This window comes from Temnothorax curvispinosus, unplaced genomic scaffold, assembly GCF_003070985.1.
Source record: "Temnothorax curvispinosus isolate PA1 unplaced genomic scaffold, ASM307098v1 QBEX01017878.1, whole genome shotgun sequence".
In the NCBI taxonomy this organism is placed as follows: Eukaryota; Metazoa; Arthropoda; class Insecta; order Hymenoptera; family Formicidae; genus Temnothorax; species Temnothorax curvispinosus.
The window spans coordinates 140,516-153,466 of NW_020227658.1; the positions used below are offsets into that span (position 1 = coordinate 140,516).

Consider the following 12,951-nt stretch of genomic DNA (forward strand, 5'->3'; position numbering starts at 1 on the left):
CTATGCACACGAGTCAATATCTTACTGGTTTTTACCCCTCCAATTATTATAACAGAAAAATTAGTTATATGTGTGTCTTATAAAACATAAATGCCAATTAATATATAATAATTATAATTATGTATTCAAATATATGATGTATCATAATATTTACTTAAAAATAGGATTCTTTAGTTTTTAGTTGTTTGTCGATGGTTTAGTGTTTAGTTTAATGATGTCCACAGTATCATGTCATTAGGCAAAACATTAGATTGTGTTCATCTTCAAAGTGAACCATAATTAACCACATTGTAATGACCATAACTTCCCCGAGACCACCCGATAAGTAAATAACGGAAGAATCGTTTGTCGATAACTAGAGCTCGACGATTGTTACATAGTTTCGCCTGAAGTAAAATTTTTATTTTTAGTTTCGTTTGAAAAAAATAACCGTCGTTCGCGTGACGTGTATGTGCCAGTCTTTATTTCAATAAAATATCTAAAGGCTGGACGTTTCAAACCGTACAGAGAAAAATGCAATTTATATGCAGATAGTCGCGTGGTAGAAAACTGCAGTTAAATATGGAAAGTGTTTATGCCTTATCTGGGCCAAGCGTTCACGTCGTTAACGTTTAATCCAAGCGAGCTGCGATGTGACATATTTATGACGTCGACGTTCGTCGTCAGCCTCTAACGTAACGAAATACGTGCGAATGTTTTGCACAGGTGTATCTCATCCGTGACAAAATGCAAAACAAGCGCAATACCGGCAATACGGTATTCGCCGATGTTCTTCTCACGTTTCTTCGCGGTGAAAGAAGAAACAATGAATGTCAACGACCGATAAAGTTATATATAAAGTCCGATAACACCCTATCGCCAGGTAATTCGGCCAGATCTAATCTTTTTCGAAAAGAACAAACGCCCAGTCACTCAAGGTAAATCAAATTTAGATTCGCTCCAATGGATATTAAGTCTTTTCACGACTGGCGCGCGTCGCGTCCTCAATCTAATTGACCAACTATGTCAACCATCGCGAGCCTATTATTATAAATAAGAGGATCGTTTTCACGTGTCGTCTCGATCTTGATTTACGATAAAGATTTCGCGGTTCCGCACCCGGATCCTCTGCCGGGCGCGCCACGCCGGCGTTCGTGTTTCGCGCGTGACGCTCGCAATCTATCGAGCGCTTAGCGCCGAGCGCGTCGACCGCCGCCATCGCGCTGTGGCAGACGTCGGGCCAGTCGCGAGTCGTCTGCCGTGGCGTGTGGCGTGTCGTCGCGCGTGAGACGACTTCGGCGAAGACCTGGTGAAAATACACGCACGCGGAAAACTCCGTACGCGGCTACGCGAACTCCCCTTTCGTTCAAACCCCCAGTTCGGTCCCAGGTAAATCCGTGCTCCGATCGTCGACGGCGAATCGCCGCGACCGCAGGCCGCTGTGACGTGCGGACTCCCGCAGGAGATCCGACCAGCGAGGGACCGACGGGCGCAGTCGAAGATGTGCGGCGGGTTTACGTGCTCGAAAAACGCGCTGACAGCACTCAACATCCTTTACATCGTAAGTGGACACTCTCGAGGACGAGGCCTCGAGTGACTCCGATTTCTTTCCGAAACCTTCTCTCGTCTCTCTCTCTCTCTGTCCCTCCGATCCTCTTTATCGGAGAGAGAGAGAGAGTTCTCTTATCAATCGACGCCTCCCTCTCTCGCTCCCGTCCGCCTGACCGCGCGTTTCGCCGTCTCGCTCCGTCCCGACGCGACGTTCACGGACGACCGAAGCGTCCGCGTCCGCGTCCGCGTCCGCGCGTTGCATAATTGTGCAACAGCCGATTTCGCGTACATCCTGGTTGATTAGGGACGCTTGCCCCTCGCCCTCCTGCCGCCCGTGCCTTTTCCCCGGGATTGAGATCTATACGCGACGGCGAGAGACCTCAGATCGACTCGTGTCCATTTCCATGCAGATTAACTTTAATCTCGATTCAACTCGCTCTTTATCTTGTTCTGGTACTAAGAATTAGAAGAAAAAGAAGAGAAAAGTAACTTGGACCGAGATCAAAGTTGATCTACATTGGCAGAAACGGACGTTAATGATGGGAGCTTTCCAGCAAGCGACACAAGTCGACACAAGTGTCATTTTGTCTTTGTTACTCATCATTGCCAAAAAAGAAAGATAGAACGACGTTTGTGTCGACTTGTGTCGCTTACTGGAAAGTTCCCCTTATTAGCGCTCGTTGATGTCTCTGTCATCCCGTCGGATAATTGCGCGGAGAGTTACCGCGAATCTTATTGCGCTCATGGAAGTTGCTCTTATCCAGTAATCTCACCCTTGTACCTCATAAGAATGATTAATATTGTCGCGAACGAGGGCTATAACTTGACAATTGGTGCACTCGGATTATGCACAAGTCTGATAAGCCAGCTTTGGATTATCTGGCATTTGTCGTGGACGGAGAGTCAATTTTGCATCACGCTTTAGGACGGTGTGGACATTTTTATATTCTAATTGCCGTTTCTTCTCTTGCAGGTTGTTGCCTTCATATTGATAGGAGTCGCCGTATATGGAAGGGCATCCGCCTTAGTTACAAATCTCCCCATTATAGGTGGTATTCTAGCATGCGGGGTGATCCTGTTTCTCATTTCCATCCTAGGCCTGATCGGCGCCGTTAAACATCACCAGGTTTTATTGTTCTTTGTATCCTTTTCTCAGCTTTTGCGATAGCGGCTTTCGGTGTTGAGCTCGTCAACGGGGATCAGTGTTCCTATTTGATTTACCATCGCGATTTTATATCATGAATCTGATATTTGATGAAGAGAGCATTTATTCAGCATACTTTTTTTCGTACTGTTACGTTTGTATATTATTATTGTCAATAATAACTAACGCGTTTTATGTGATTCTTCATTAAATATTTTGATATGGTGTAATATCCTCGACAAAAGAAATTGGCGTACGTTTCCTTAATTGTGTTTTACAGTACATGCTTATCTTATTCCTTTTGTTCCTGATTCAATTCAGCATTGCCTGCGCTTGCCTCGCTGTCAATACGAAACAGCAAGAACAACTTGCGGAACAGGTAATTTTTTCATTCGGAAGGCATTACATTTATATATTATTTGATCTAGAATGGATGAGACTTAATAATATTATGTCTAGGGCTGGAGAAGCGTTGGACATGACTTAAGAGCAAAAGTTCAAACTACCTTTAACTGCTGCGGATTTAATAGCACCACTGATGAATCAGGTGGATCTTGCGACGACGTAAGTAGCGACAAAAATGGCATTCCGCGTGAAAATTGTCAAATAATTGATATCTTTTACAGAAGATTTGTTGTCAGTCAATCGATGTCACTCAAATGTCTTGTCCACCTTGTCCAACATGTATGCATAAACTGCAGTCTACCATTGACTATGCGTTCAAATTATGCGGCAGTATAGGATTATTCTTTAGCTTTACGGAGGTAAGGTTCCACGAACAACCGACATGGCATTTTTCACGTGTATATATATCACACAATTTGTACAGAATGCAATATGAAATATTGCACAGAACATGATTTATTTAATATTAATATTGAAGAGTTTTATCTAACTAAAAAGTGCACCATATCCATATTACGGTCGCCGATTACAATGAAAATACTCTCATTTTTGCTAATGCTAACATGTGTGCCCGATTACAGTTTGTTGGTGTATGGTTGACCGTGAGGTACAGGAACCAGAAAGATCCACGAGCTAATCCTAGTGCTTTCCTCTAGTCTAACACCATCGCCATGTCCTCTGTCACTTCATATGATCCTCCTAACAGATGGTGGGTGGCTTCATATGTCGGTTGTGGTTTTGATCTTTTTTTTTCCTTCCAGCGTTGTAGCATTACCGGTTCAGATATTCATTCGCTAATTGTTCATTCGTAATGTTTTAAAAACACTGTAAATTATGTGCGGTACATAGCATGCAGCGATTTACACGATAGCAATGTCCATAACTTTTGTATTTTTCTCATTTATTCTTTTCTTCGGATGTCTCCGGATCTGATAAATTTAAACATTTTCAGGTGATCGCAGCTTTCTTGGCAAGGCGTTACCGTAATCAATTAGATCCAGAGGAAAAAGCTGCGAGAGCCGTTTTTCCACAGCATAATTATTTATATTGATTCGGCGATACATTCAAAAAAGAATCAACTTTTCCTTTTATTCGTATTACATGTAGTTCATGATACTTTTATCGACATGAAAAGGACAAACATCTGAAATTAATTTTATTTTTGATTGCCCGGGATATATTGTTACGCAACATTTTCCAAGGGCTATTTTAAATTTAATTTAAACTTTTTCTTTTAATGCTTTAACTCTTTTAATTATACATACGTAATGCTCAATAGAGACAGAAGTTAGTACATTCTTTAACTGGGCAGTCATAGGTTTTAGAATGAGTTAGACGAATAATTGAAATGTGTGCTCTAGTCATATACTTAGAACACTCATAACAAGCCTCAATGCGCCTTGTAGTCTAGTGACAGATAACATCATGTAAGTATAAATTTGTATTAAATTTCGTTGCATAATTTTCTTCAACAATCCGTTGATAAATGGAAGTTGGCGATTAAGCTCTAATATATTATCATAGTTGTATCGTTTAGTTCCACAATTCGGATGAACCACAAAACTTAAAAGCATTCTAAAAAATATGGAACAACATAAAGAAATGATGTAAAGTAATATGCATATTAATTTTTTTAATATTTTTTCATGAGGGAATGTAGTTTATCGTGGTAAAAGCATAGATAACATCCACGATCTTGTCAATCATATTTTTCTCCCACATATAAATGAATCATATTAGATACATATACATAATTACATTCAATACATTACGACATCTAGAAATTTATATCTTCCCGAGTAAAAAGATTCTGTCATATCATCTTTGAGTACTTTTAGATAAACTTTATAATATTTTTATGTCTGCGAAGAGATTGTTTTTATATTTTAAAATGTTCTATTAACGTTATGATATAACTTATGTTATATTAAGAAATTGTAATCAAAATGACCCGAAAAAAATTGTAATGTACCCTTATAACAAACCATATCTGATTTGGATGAAACTTGGCTTACTTTTGACAGCTTTCGTATATTTGCTTATGATATCGCATGCGTATTATCCAAAATGTTAAGAAATTATACTTAAAATGTATAACTATCGAATTATTTATCGTACGATAATACCATAATCAATAGTAATATAAAATCTATCGTATTTCAAGTTTCATCCTCTAAAAATATCCAATATGAGTGCTTTGCTTGAAATTATAAATTCTATGCTGATTGTGCACTCTAAGAAAACTTACACGTAATAAGAATCTGAAATGTCCCTAAACAGCCTGGTGGGAAGTTATTGAAGAACTTTATATCAGTCTCATTTTCTTGTGCATAATGTAAAGTTTTTAATGGATCCTCGGCTTTTAAGCAGGCTTTTAAGCTTTTGCGATCGTAAGAGAGTATTTAAATTATTTTGTTGAATATTATTAGCCCGCACGGGTTTAATTATTATGAAAATTATATTTTATTTATGAAGAAAGATGCTTTCATTGAATGACGTCTCGTGAGATAATATCCTTCCAGGTTTTTTACGGACGATCTGCATAATATAAGAAAAACTACGAGAGACACGTGTTGTGAATTTAATGTGCATAATTATTACACGATGTACGTTTACATCGTCCCCTATTCTATAGCTATTAGAGAACATAGGATATTTTCTATCTACGCCCTGTCGCGTGAGACGTAGATGGGACGAATCTAGCCGTAGCTATAACGTTTTCGTGAGTCTCCCTGCCCGGAAAAAACAGCTGTTAAGATATCGCGTCTTCGCTGTTCAATAACGAATCGGAACCATCGCTCCATGCGTTGTCGCAATTTGCGTTAAAATTCTGAGAATACAATTAAACGAGAACCGAACAAAATTCATGGAATTCGTTATTGAACTATAAAACCGTAGTTTGACGTCGCACACATTTAAAGATTTTTTTTTTTAATATTTGGAAAATGTCGCTTTGATGAATTACCCAATATCGTTCCAACGAACGATTCGAGTCTACGCAAATCACGAAACTATGCCACAGTCACGTCTTACGAATAGTAGAAAGTAATTCGCGGATATATCTTCCGACGTAAGCGTGCGAAATAAAATCACGCGAACATTCCGATTTTTATGCGCATTCTTTCCTCCGGCTTTGGTAGAAAACGTGCATGTATTTTGCGTGTGTGCACGGAATAGAGGGCTCGTACACGAGAATATATACGGTAGCGTAATTCTCCTACATACATATTTTTACCTAAAAAAAAAAGTACGTATCGTAATCAATCTACTCGTAATATAGATTTAAACCACTGTACGTATATCCTGCGAGCTACGAACAATCGAGAAATGTGTATGGGAGCGATTCACACGCATCTTTTTGCGTAACTGCGAGATGGAATGACGTAAAGCACGCCCGATTATATTGTCTATATAATGCAATGCGTGCGTAAGAGAAATCAAAAATATTGATGCGTGCGGGAGGATTTGAGTGTTCGACAATCCTAGGTGACGGAAATCATGTATTGTACACGTTTAGAAATCATATATTCCATTTAACTCCTCACACCGAATATCTCCCGATTCTACAGGTCCGTTCTTTGTAACCGCGTCACGTTACACTTTCTGAATTTAGAATAAAAGAAAAATGTATAATGTATAATTGCGCGCGTTGGGCAGCGATAGATGGAAAGTGTAGAGAACTCGACTACAAGGAGCAGCCTTTTAGGTATTCTCTCCAGAGAGAATTCGAGGATATCGCCTAATTTTAAGGTTCAAAACGAATCGGATCTCGAGAGATGCTGCGTTTAATTCCGATATACTCGCGCATTCCAACGGAAGAGAAACAAATCTCAACTATGTTAAGCACGAGGAATTTTAAAGAATTTTAGTTATGAGATAGAGAAGAGCATATGCTATTGCACGACGCTGAAGAAATATCAAGAGCTAAACGATTGCGAGCGATAGAGTCTCAATTGCTAGAGCTCTCGTGTAATGATTGCGATAAATAAATTAGATGAAGGTTCGGATATGTATTTATTTAATTAATGTTGAGGGTGGGATCTTTCCTTGATTATTTTGTTTCAGTTAAATGGTTAAAGCCTCCCTGAAAACATTTCTTATATTTTCCCAGAAATTTTCTAAGAGTTTCTCCTATTTTAGATTTATGAAAAATTCTGAAAAAATATGTAAAATTTCTCAGATACTTTTCAGAAATAATTTTATAAGGATTTTTGAGATATTTTGATATCTATATGTTTGAAAATTTCTGATAAGTTGCACGGATTTTTTCATATATTTATTCAGATTTCTACACATGTCGACAGAAAAAATCTGGAATATTTCATTATTATTTTGTCCGAGTATTTTTGAAAAAATCCTAATTGTATAAGAAGTTTGAAAAATTCTCTTAAAATTTTCATAAATATTTTAATTGAGAAAGGTTCTGAGACATTTTTTCACCACTTTGCGATGCTAAAGTATAAGATCTAGACAAATTCAAATAATTAGCTATCTTAATTAGAACCATCAAAAGATTGTTAAAAATCTTTTTTTCCGCAAAGTAGTGAGACCATCACAAGTAGAAATATTTGAATTTGTCTTGTCCTCTGGCATCGCGAAGTGGAGTTCTAAACCAAAATCTCAATTTCTCGCGACTGACTCCCTTTTTTACGATCGATATGCGCTCGATGAGGATTATTTACATTCGCGTCGCGACGCTCGACGAGTTCATTCACCCCCCCGTTGCGTTGTCGATTATTTAACGCGGGTTGACGACCATCGATCTCGCCGTCGGACGACGGCGAGTCCATCGATTCGCGCTATCGATTCTTCTCACCATCCGACCATCCCCCCTAAAAAAAAAATAAAAATGGCCACCACGGGCGCGCAGCGCGCACAGTGCGCACACCGCGGCCGCCGCGCGCACGTAGCTCCACGGTGTTGATAAACAGGCGGGCGATAAAACGGCCCCGCGTCGGCCGACACTTAATTCTCGACGTTCCGACGCGTCGGCGACACACGGGGTAAAACGCAGCAACGACGGCGTCGATCGTGGAGAAGGTGAGGGAAGGGGCGGCGACGACGGCGGCGGTCCTGGCCGAGGAGCGGCGTCCCCGGGCTCATGGTGGCAGCGACGACGAGCGCGGCAACGTTGAGGTTATGGACAACTTCGTGAAAATCGAGAAGATAGGGGAGGGCACGTACGGGGTCGTCTACAAAGCCCGGGACAAGCTGACCGGCAAGCTGGTGGCGCTCAAGAAAATCCGTCTAGAGACGTACGTGCGGCCTCGTAAATTTATACTCGAATACATAAAAAAAAAATCTCTTTCTCTCTGTCTCTCTTTCTGTCTCTTTCTCTTTCGCCCGTTGGGAATGTTACCCTGTAAACCAGGGTGAACCTGATTCCGACCCCCCATCCCGACAAAAGCGTTCTCGGGGGGACGCTAGAGCCAGGCGGGATTTTATTTCTGAAGGAATTTTTATACAATAATTTTACTATCAGAAACTTGACAGAATCTGGATGAAAGTAAATTATTGAGTCAATTATTAATTGTTTTTCAAGAAACTCCTTATTACTATATTCTTGTCTTTTTGTCGTTTTGTATTATATCTCGAGCTAATAGGAACAATGCAAAAAGTACTTTTTTTTCCCCTTCTCTTTCTCTCATATTTAATCAATAAATATATTATATTCCTGTCTTTTTGTCGTTATAAGTTACATATCAAACTAATAGGAACAATGCAAAAAGTACTTCTCCCCCTCCCTCTTTTTCTCTCTTTCTCATATATTTAATCACACAATAAATATATTAATATTATACTAACTCTTAATTTAACCAATTACGCTTCTTAATGGAAAATACATTATATATTAAAAAAAATGTTCTTAAATTGTTTCATATGTAGATTCATAACATAATTATTAAGCTTGTATTAATCTAGCTTGGAACGTAATTTCCATAGCTATATATATCATTAATATCTCTTTTTCGACGCTTGATACGATGCTATTTTAATAAAATGTCCTACATTCTCCACTTACAAATAATATCTATATAAAAAAAAACACTAAATGAAACTTGTAGGCGCAAGAATATTTCAATTATTTTTTCAAGAAAATTATATTTGCCAATTTTTTTAATTATATGCGTTTTTGTACAAGTGAGTCATATTATTAATTTTATTCGTTACTTAAATAATAAGAATAATTTAATGGCGTGATATTAGATTTTTAATGGTGTATTCTTATAAATTTAATAGCATTTAATCCGAATAGCGTTTAAATTAAGATGTAATTCATCCGCGACTTTACAAAATTAATTCGAGATTAATAATTCGGCTATTGTTCATATATGTTAAAAGCGATCAGTTTGCAGAATTGCAATATGAGCTGGGCTTTTGCTTGTGCACACTGCTAACACACTGCTAACAATCTGCATATTGGGGTCAGCTGAATCTGCGGGGGCCACGTTACACTAATTTTCGTAGCACCACATTATTCAGCTTGTCCCATTATGCCATGCTCGCCTGGTATTTGATTTGGTATTTTTTATTTAATACACTGTAATCATTAATTTAATAAGATATGTTCCGTTAAGATTATTTTCGCGATGAAAACTTTATGTATATACATATATATCTTCTGCAATTATAACATTTTCACTAAAGATAATATTTTTCCTTGGGTACACAGAGATTAACGGAATTGCTTTTATATTATATTATATTATTATATTTGTCTTCTCACACCGAGATGCAACGTTGATGTTTTAAGTGTTATGTTGTACATGTCTGTAAGATATTTGTAAGTAAACTTTCCGAGTGGAAGGTTTCGTTGAAAAAAAAAAAGAATGAAATTTCCCTATGAAGAATTAAGGTTTTTTTTAACATATTCATCAGGTAAAGTCACTCAATTTTAAATTAAATAGTGCTGCTTTAAATCAGGGAAAGGGAAGGCGTTCCGTCTACCGCCATTCGAGAGATCTCGTTATTGAAAGACCTCGCTCATCCAAACATCATACAATTGTTCGATGTCGTAGACGGCGACAAACATCTGTATCTCGTGTTTGAATTTCTGCAGCAGGACCTGAAAAAGCTGCTAGACTCCGTTAAGGGGGGCCTAGAACCAGCTCTCGTCAAGGTAATGCGGATCTTAGCCCGCATTTCGCGCCGCGTACGTGCCATACGCGTGGATCTTTTAAAGACGGGGGCGGTTTGTGTTACAGAGCTACCTCTGCCAATTGCTGAAAGCAATTTCCTTTTGCCACCTCCGTTGTATATTGCACAGAGACTTAAAGCCGCAGAATTTACTGATAGATCGGGAAGGTCATATAAAGCTGGCCGACTTCGGATTAGCCAGAATGATCGGCGTACCCGTTCGCACTTACACACACGAGGTCGTCACCCTTTGGTATCGCGCACCAGAAGTTCTCCTGGGAACTAAATTGTACACTTGTGCGCTGGACATATGGAGCCTCGGTTGTATATTCGCAGAAATGGTACGTGAAAATATTGCGCGGACAATTGTATCTGAGTCTACTGAGTATCGGGATAAAATCGCGGTTTCTGCGAAATGATCTTTATAGGCAACCAGGAGAGCTCTGTTTCCCGGAGACTCCGAAATAGATCAGTTGTTTAGAATATTTCGCATGCTCGGCACACCGGATGAAACGATCTGGCCGGGGGTGTCGCAGCTTCCGGACTACACGTCCCGATTCCCAAGATGGGAGGTGGCTGACATAGGCGACGTTTTACCCGCTTTCGACGACGATGCCAAAGACTTACTTTCAGTAAGGGAAAAACCAGCATTATGTACCCCGCGAAAGCGCCTGCGTTTTTTTACACGTTTTTTTTTATGTTTCTAGAAAATGCTGACGTACGATCCTAATCAGAGGATAACCGCAAAAAAGGGATTGACTCATCCTTATTTCGCTGGGGTCAAATTAGTTCCACCTCCACTGCCAAAGAAAAACTGACGTAGATTTTATGGTCGATCGAATCGCTGTATTTTTATATATTTTTACATGAAACTTAAATGCGAAATAATTTTGGATGGAAATAACTTAATACTGCGAGTGTGTTCAAAAGTCTATAGTCTAAATATATATATTTTTACTTGTATAAATTAATTTTTGATTTGTCAATGTTATCTTCCACGCCTTCCTTAATTCTTCCTCATTTTCCATTCATTGCACAATGAATATGAATATATTCAATTATATTTTTTCAATAATTATATATAGATATATTTTTTATTTATATTTTATATATACTTTCAAAAATTGTGCGTGGCATTAAGAAGTATAAATTAAATCATTATCAAGCTTATATAAAAAATATCTTTAAAAAATGCGTGATTTATAATGTCCAACGAAGTAAAACGATATAATCATTCATAACATAGAATCGTAAATTCATTGATATTTGAAGAACATGTTTCCGACACCTATTAATCTTCCACATATGGAAGATACGAGGTTGGAAATTATGTGTGGATTTAGTTGGAAAAATAGGACTTGCGAAGACAAGTCCCTGTTTCGTTTTGTCTCGAATTTTTATTTTATTTTCGAATCAATCTTTTCTATTCGGTTGAAATTAGATCTAAAATAAAAAAATTTATTTTTACTTAAGAATAGCTTCGTCAATAAAAAGAAGATATCTGCTCTAGCAAGTGTAGTTATGACTTTCCTATTGTTATTTTCTCTAAATTACTAATTAGTTTGCACTCTTTCTTTTATGAAATGAACAGGATGCTCCAGACTTCGTGGTTCTTTTATATTTGTACACGAATTAATTAAGAAAAAATTGTGTTCTTTATTTATTGATATCAACACTTTTTTATTTATATGAAATTTGAATTAAGTTATGAACAGTGTTTCATTTCTGAATTTGATTTTAATGGAGATGTTTGAAAAGTTGAACATAAAATGATTGTAACTAGCAGAATAAAATTAAATTTTTGCCAAGAAAAGCTGAACTTCAAATTAATCGCAAATGAGGGAACATGCGAGGAGTCTGTGGCATCCTGTCCTAAAGTGCCAGAAAGCCCGTCGCGTTTTTTGATTCGATAGCTCTAATACGCCATTCGGGCGGATTGCGAGGATGGCTCGATTAACTTCGGTAAAGTAATTTTCGAATGAGTTTCGGCAGCCGCTGGACTTGCTTCTTGCGGTATCGGCGAAGACGCGAGTTTCGGAAGACGCAGCTCCTTGGGGGACGGAGTTTTTCTCGGTGTGCTGGGAGATATTCTACTAGGTGTGCCGGGAGATGGTTTTCTAGGTGTGCCAGGGGATGGTTTTCTAGGTGTGCCAGGGGAGGACTCATCGCCAGCGGATCTAACGCGTAAACTGCTGGGTGGACGCGGGGAAGTTGGCGACCTCCTCGCTGAGCGACCCTTCGGCGTGCCTTTGCTGTTTGTCACATCTGGCGAGGGTGTTTTGAACGTCCGTCCGTTTGCGAGGGTCGGACCCCCCGTTTCCTGCGTGAATTGCCCTCTGGGCGTCGCCGTCGTGGCGTCTGGAGATTTGGCCAGCCCGCTTTTAACAGCTCGGGGTGTCACGACGGACGAGGGTGACACGGCGCCACGGACTTTGGTCGGCGTCGAGGGTGGCGGTTGAGGCATCTCGTTGTCGCTGGTCTTTGAATCGTTCGGATCATCCTCCACGGAAGTCTGAATCTGAGGAGAATCGCAACGATCATTTGTTTATAAAAGTATATTCAACGATAGAATAAGTTGAATAATATATATTGGGTGCATCTAGTAATGTCGTCATTGATTACTTAGCGAGCTGTAATACTTGATGCACCCCTTTGTTACACTGTTTGTGCAAACTGACCTTTGATTGGCAGGCGGTGAATGGTAGCGATGCTTTGCGGACCTTGAGTGAATTGTA

General features: G+C 39.0%; 3 protein-coding genes across 4 annotated transcripts; 2 read left to right on the top strand and 1 right to left on the bottom strand.

The window, feature by feature from the left end:
- Positions 1–1,209: 1,209 nt before the first annotated feature.
- LOC112467914 (tetraspanin-13) lies at positions 1,210–7,088 on the top strand. 2 transcript variants are annotated; one of them, XM_025036829.1, is made up of 7 exons: positions 1,212–1,540; positions 2,504–2,671; positions 2,955–3,053; positions 3,134–3,238; positions 3,301–3,438; positions 3,661–3,788; positions 4,032–4,082. In XM_025036829.1, exons 1-6 carry the CDS (start codon positions 1,481–1,483, stop codon positions 3,733–3,735), a joined length of 645 nt encoding a protein of 214 aa, XP_024892597.1. In that variant the 5' UTR covers positions 1,212–1,480; the 3' UTR covers positions 3,736–3,788; positions 4,032–4,082. The 2 variants fall into 2 exon arrangements, with proteins under 2 accessions (XP_024892596.1, XP_024892597.1); XM_025036828.1 differs by lacking the exon at positions 3,661–3,788 and having other exon boundaries at positions 1,210–1,540; positions 4,032–7,088.
- Positions 7,089–7,956: 868 nt separating this feature from the next.
- Positions 7,957–11,857, top strand: LOC112467913 (cyclin-dependent kinase 2-like). Its single transcript, XM_025036827.1, has 5 exons — positions 7,957–8,334; positions 10,004–10,199; positions 10,285–10,557; positions 10,645–10,848; positions 10,924–11,857. The coding sequence occupies exons 1-5, from the start codon at positions 8,219–8,221 to the stop codon at positions 11,032–11,034; spliced, it is 900 nt and encodes a 299-aa protein (XP_024892595.1). The 5' UTR covers positions 7,957–8,218; the 3' UTR covers positions 11,035–11,857.
- On the bottom strand, positions 11,149–12,945 carry LOC112467915 (proteoglycan 4-like). The gene is made up of 2 exons (XM_025036831.1): positions 12,895–12,945; positions 11,149–12,734 (listed from the first exon to the last, which is right to left on the bottom strand). Exon 2 carries the CDS (start codon positions 12,678–12,680, stop codon positions 12,132–12,134), a length of 549 nt encoding a protein of 182 aa, XP_024892599.1. The 5' UTR covers positions 12,681–12,734; positions 12,895–12,945; the 3' UTR covers positions 11,149–12,131.
- Between the last annotated feature and the right edge of the window lie 6 nt (positions 12,946–12,951).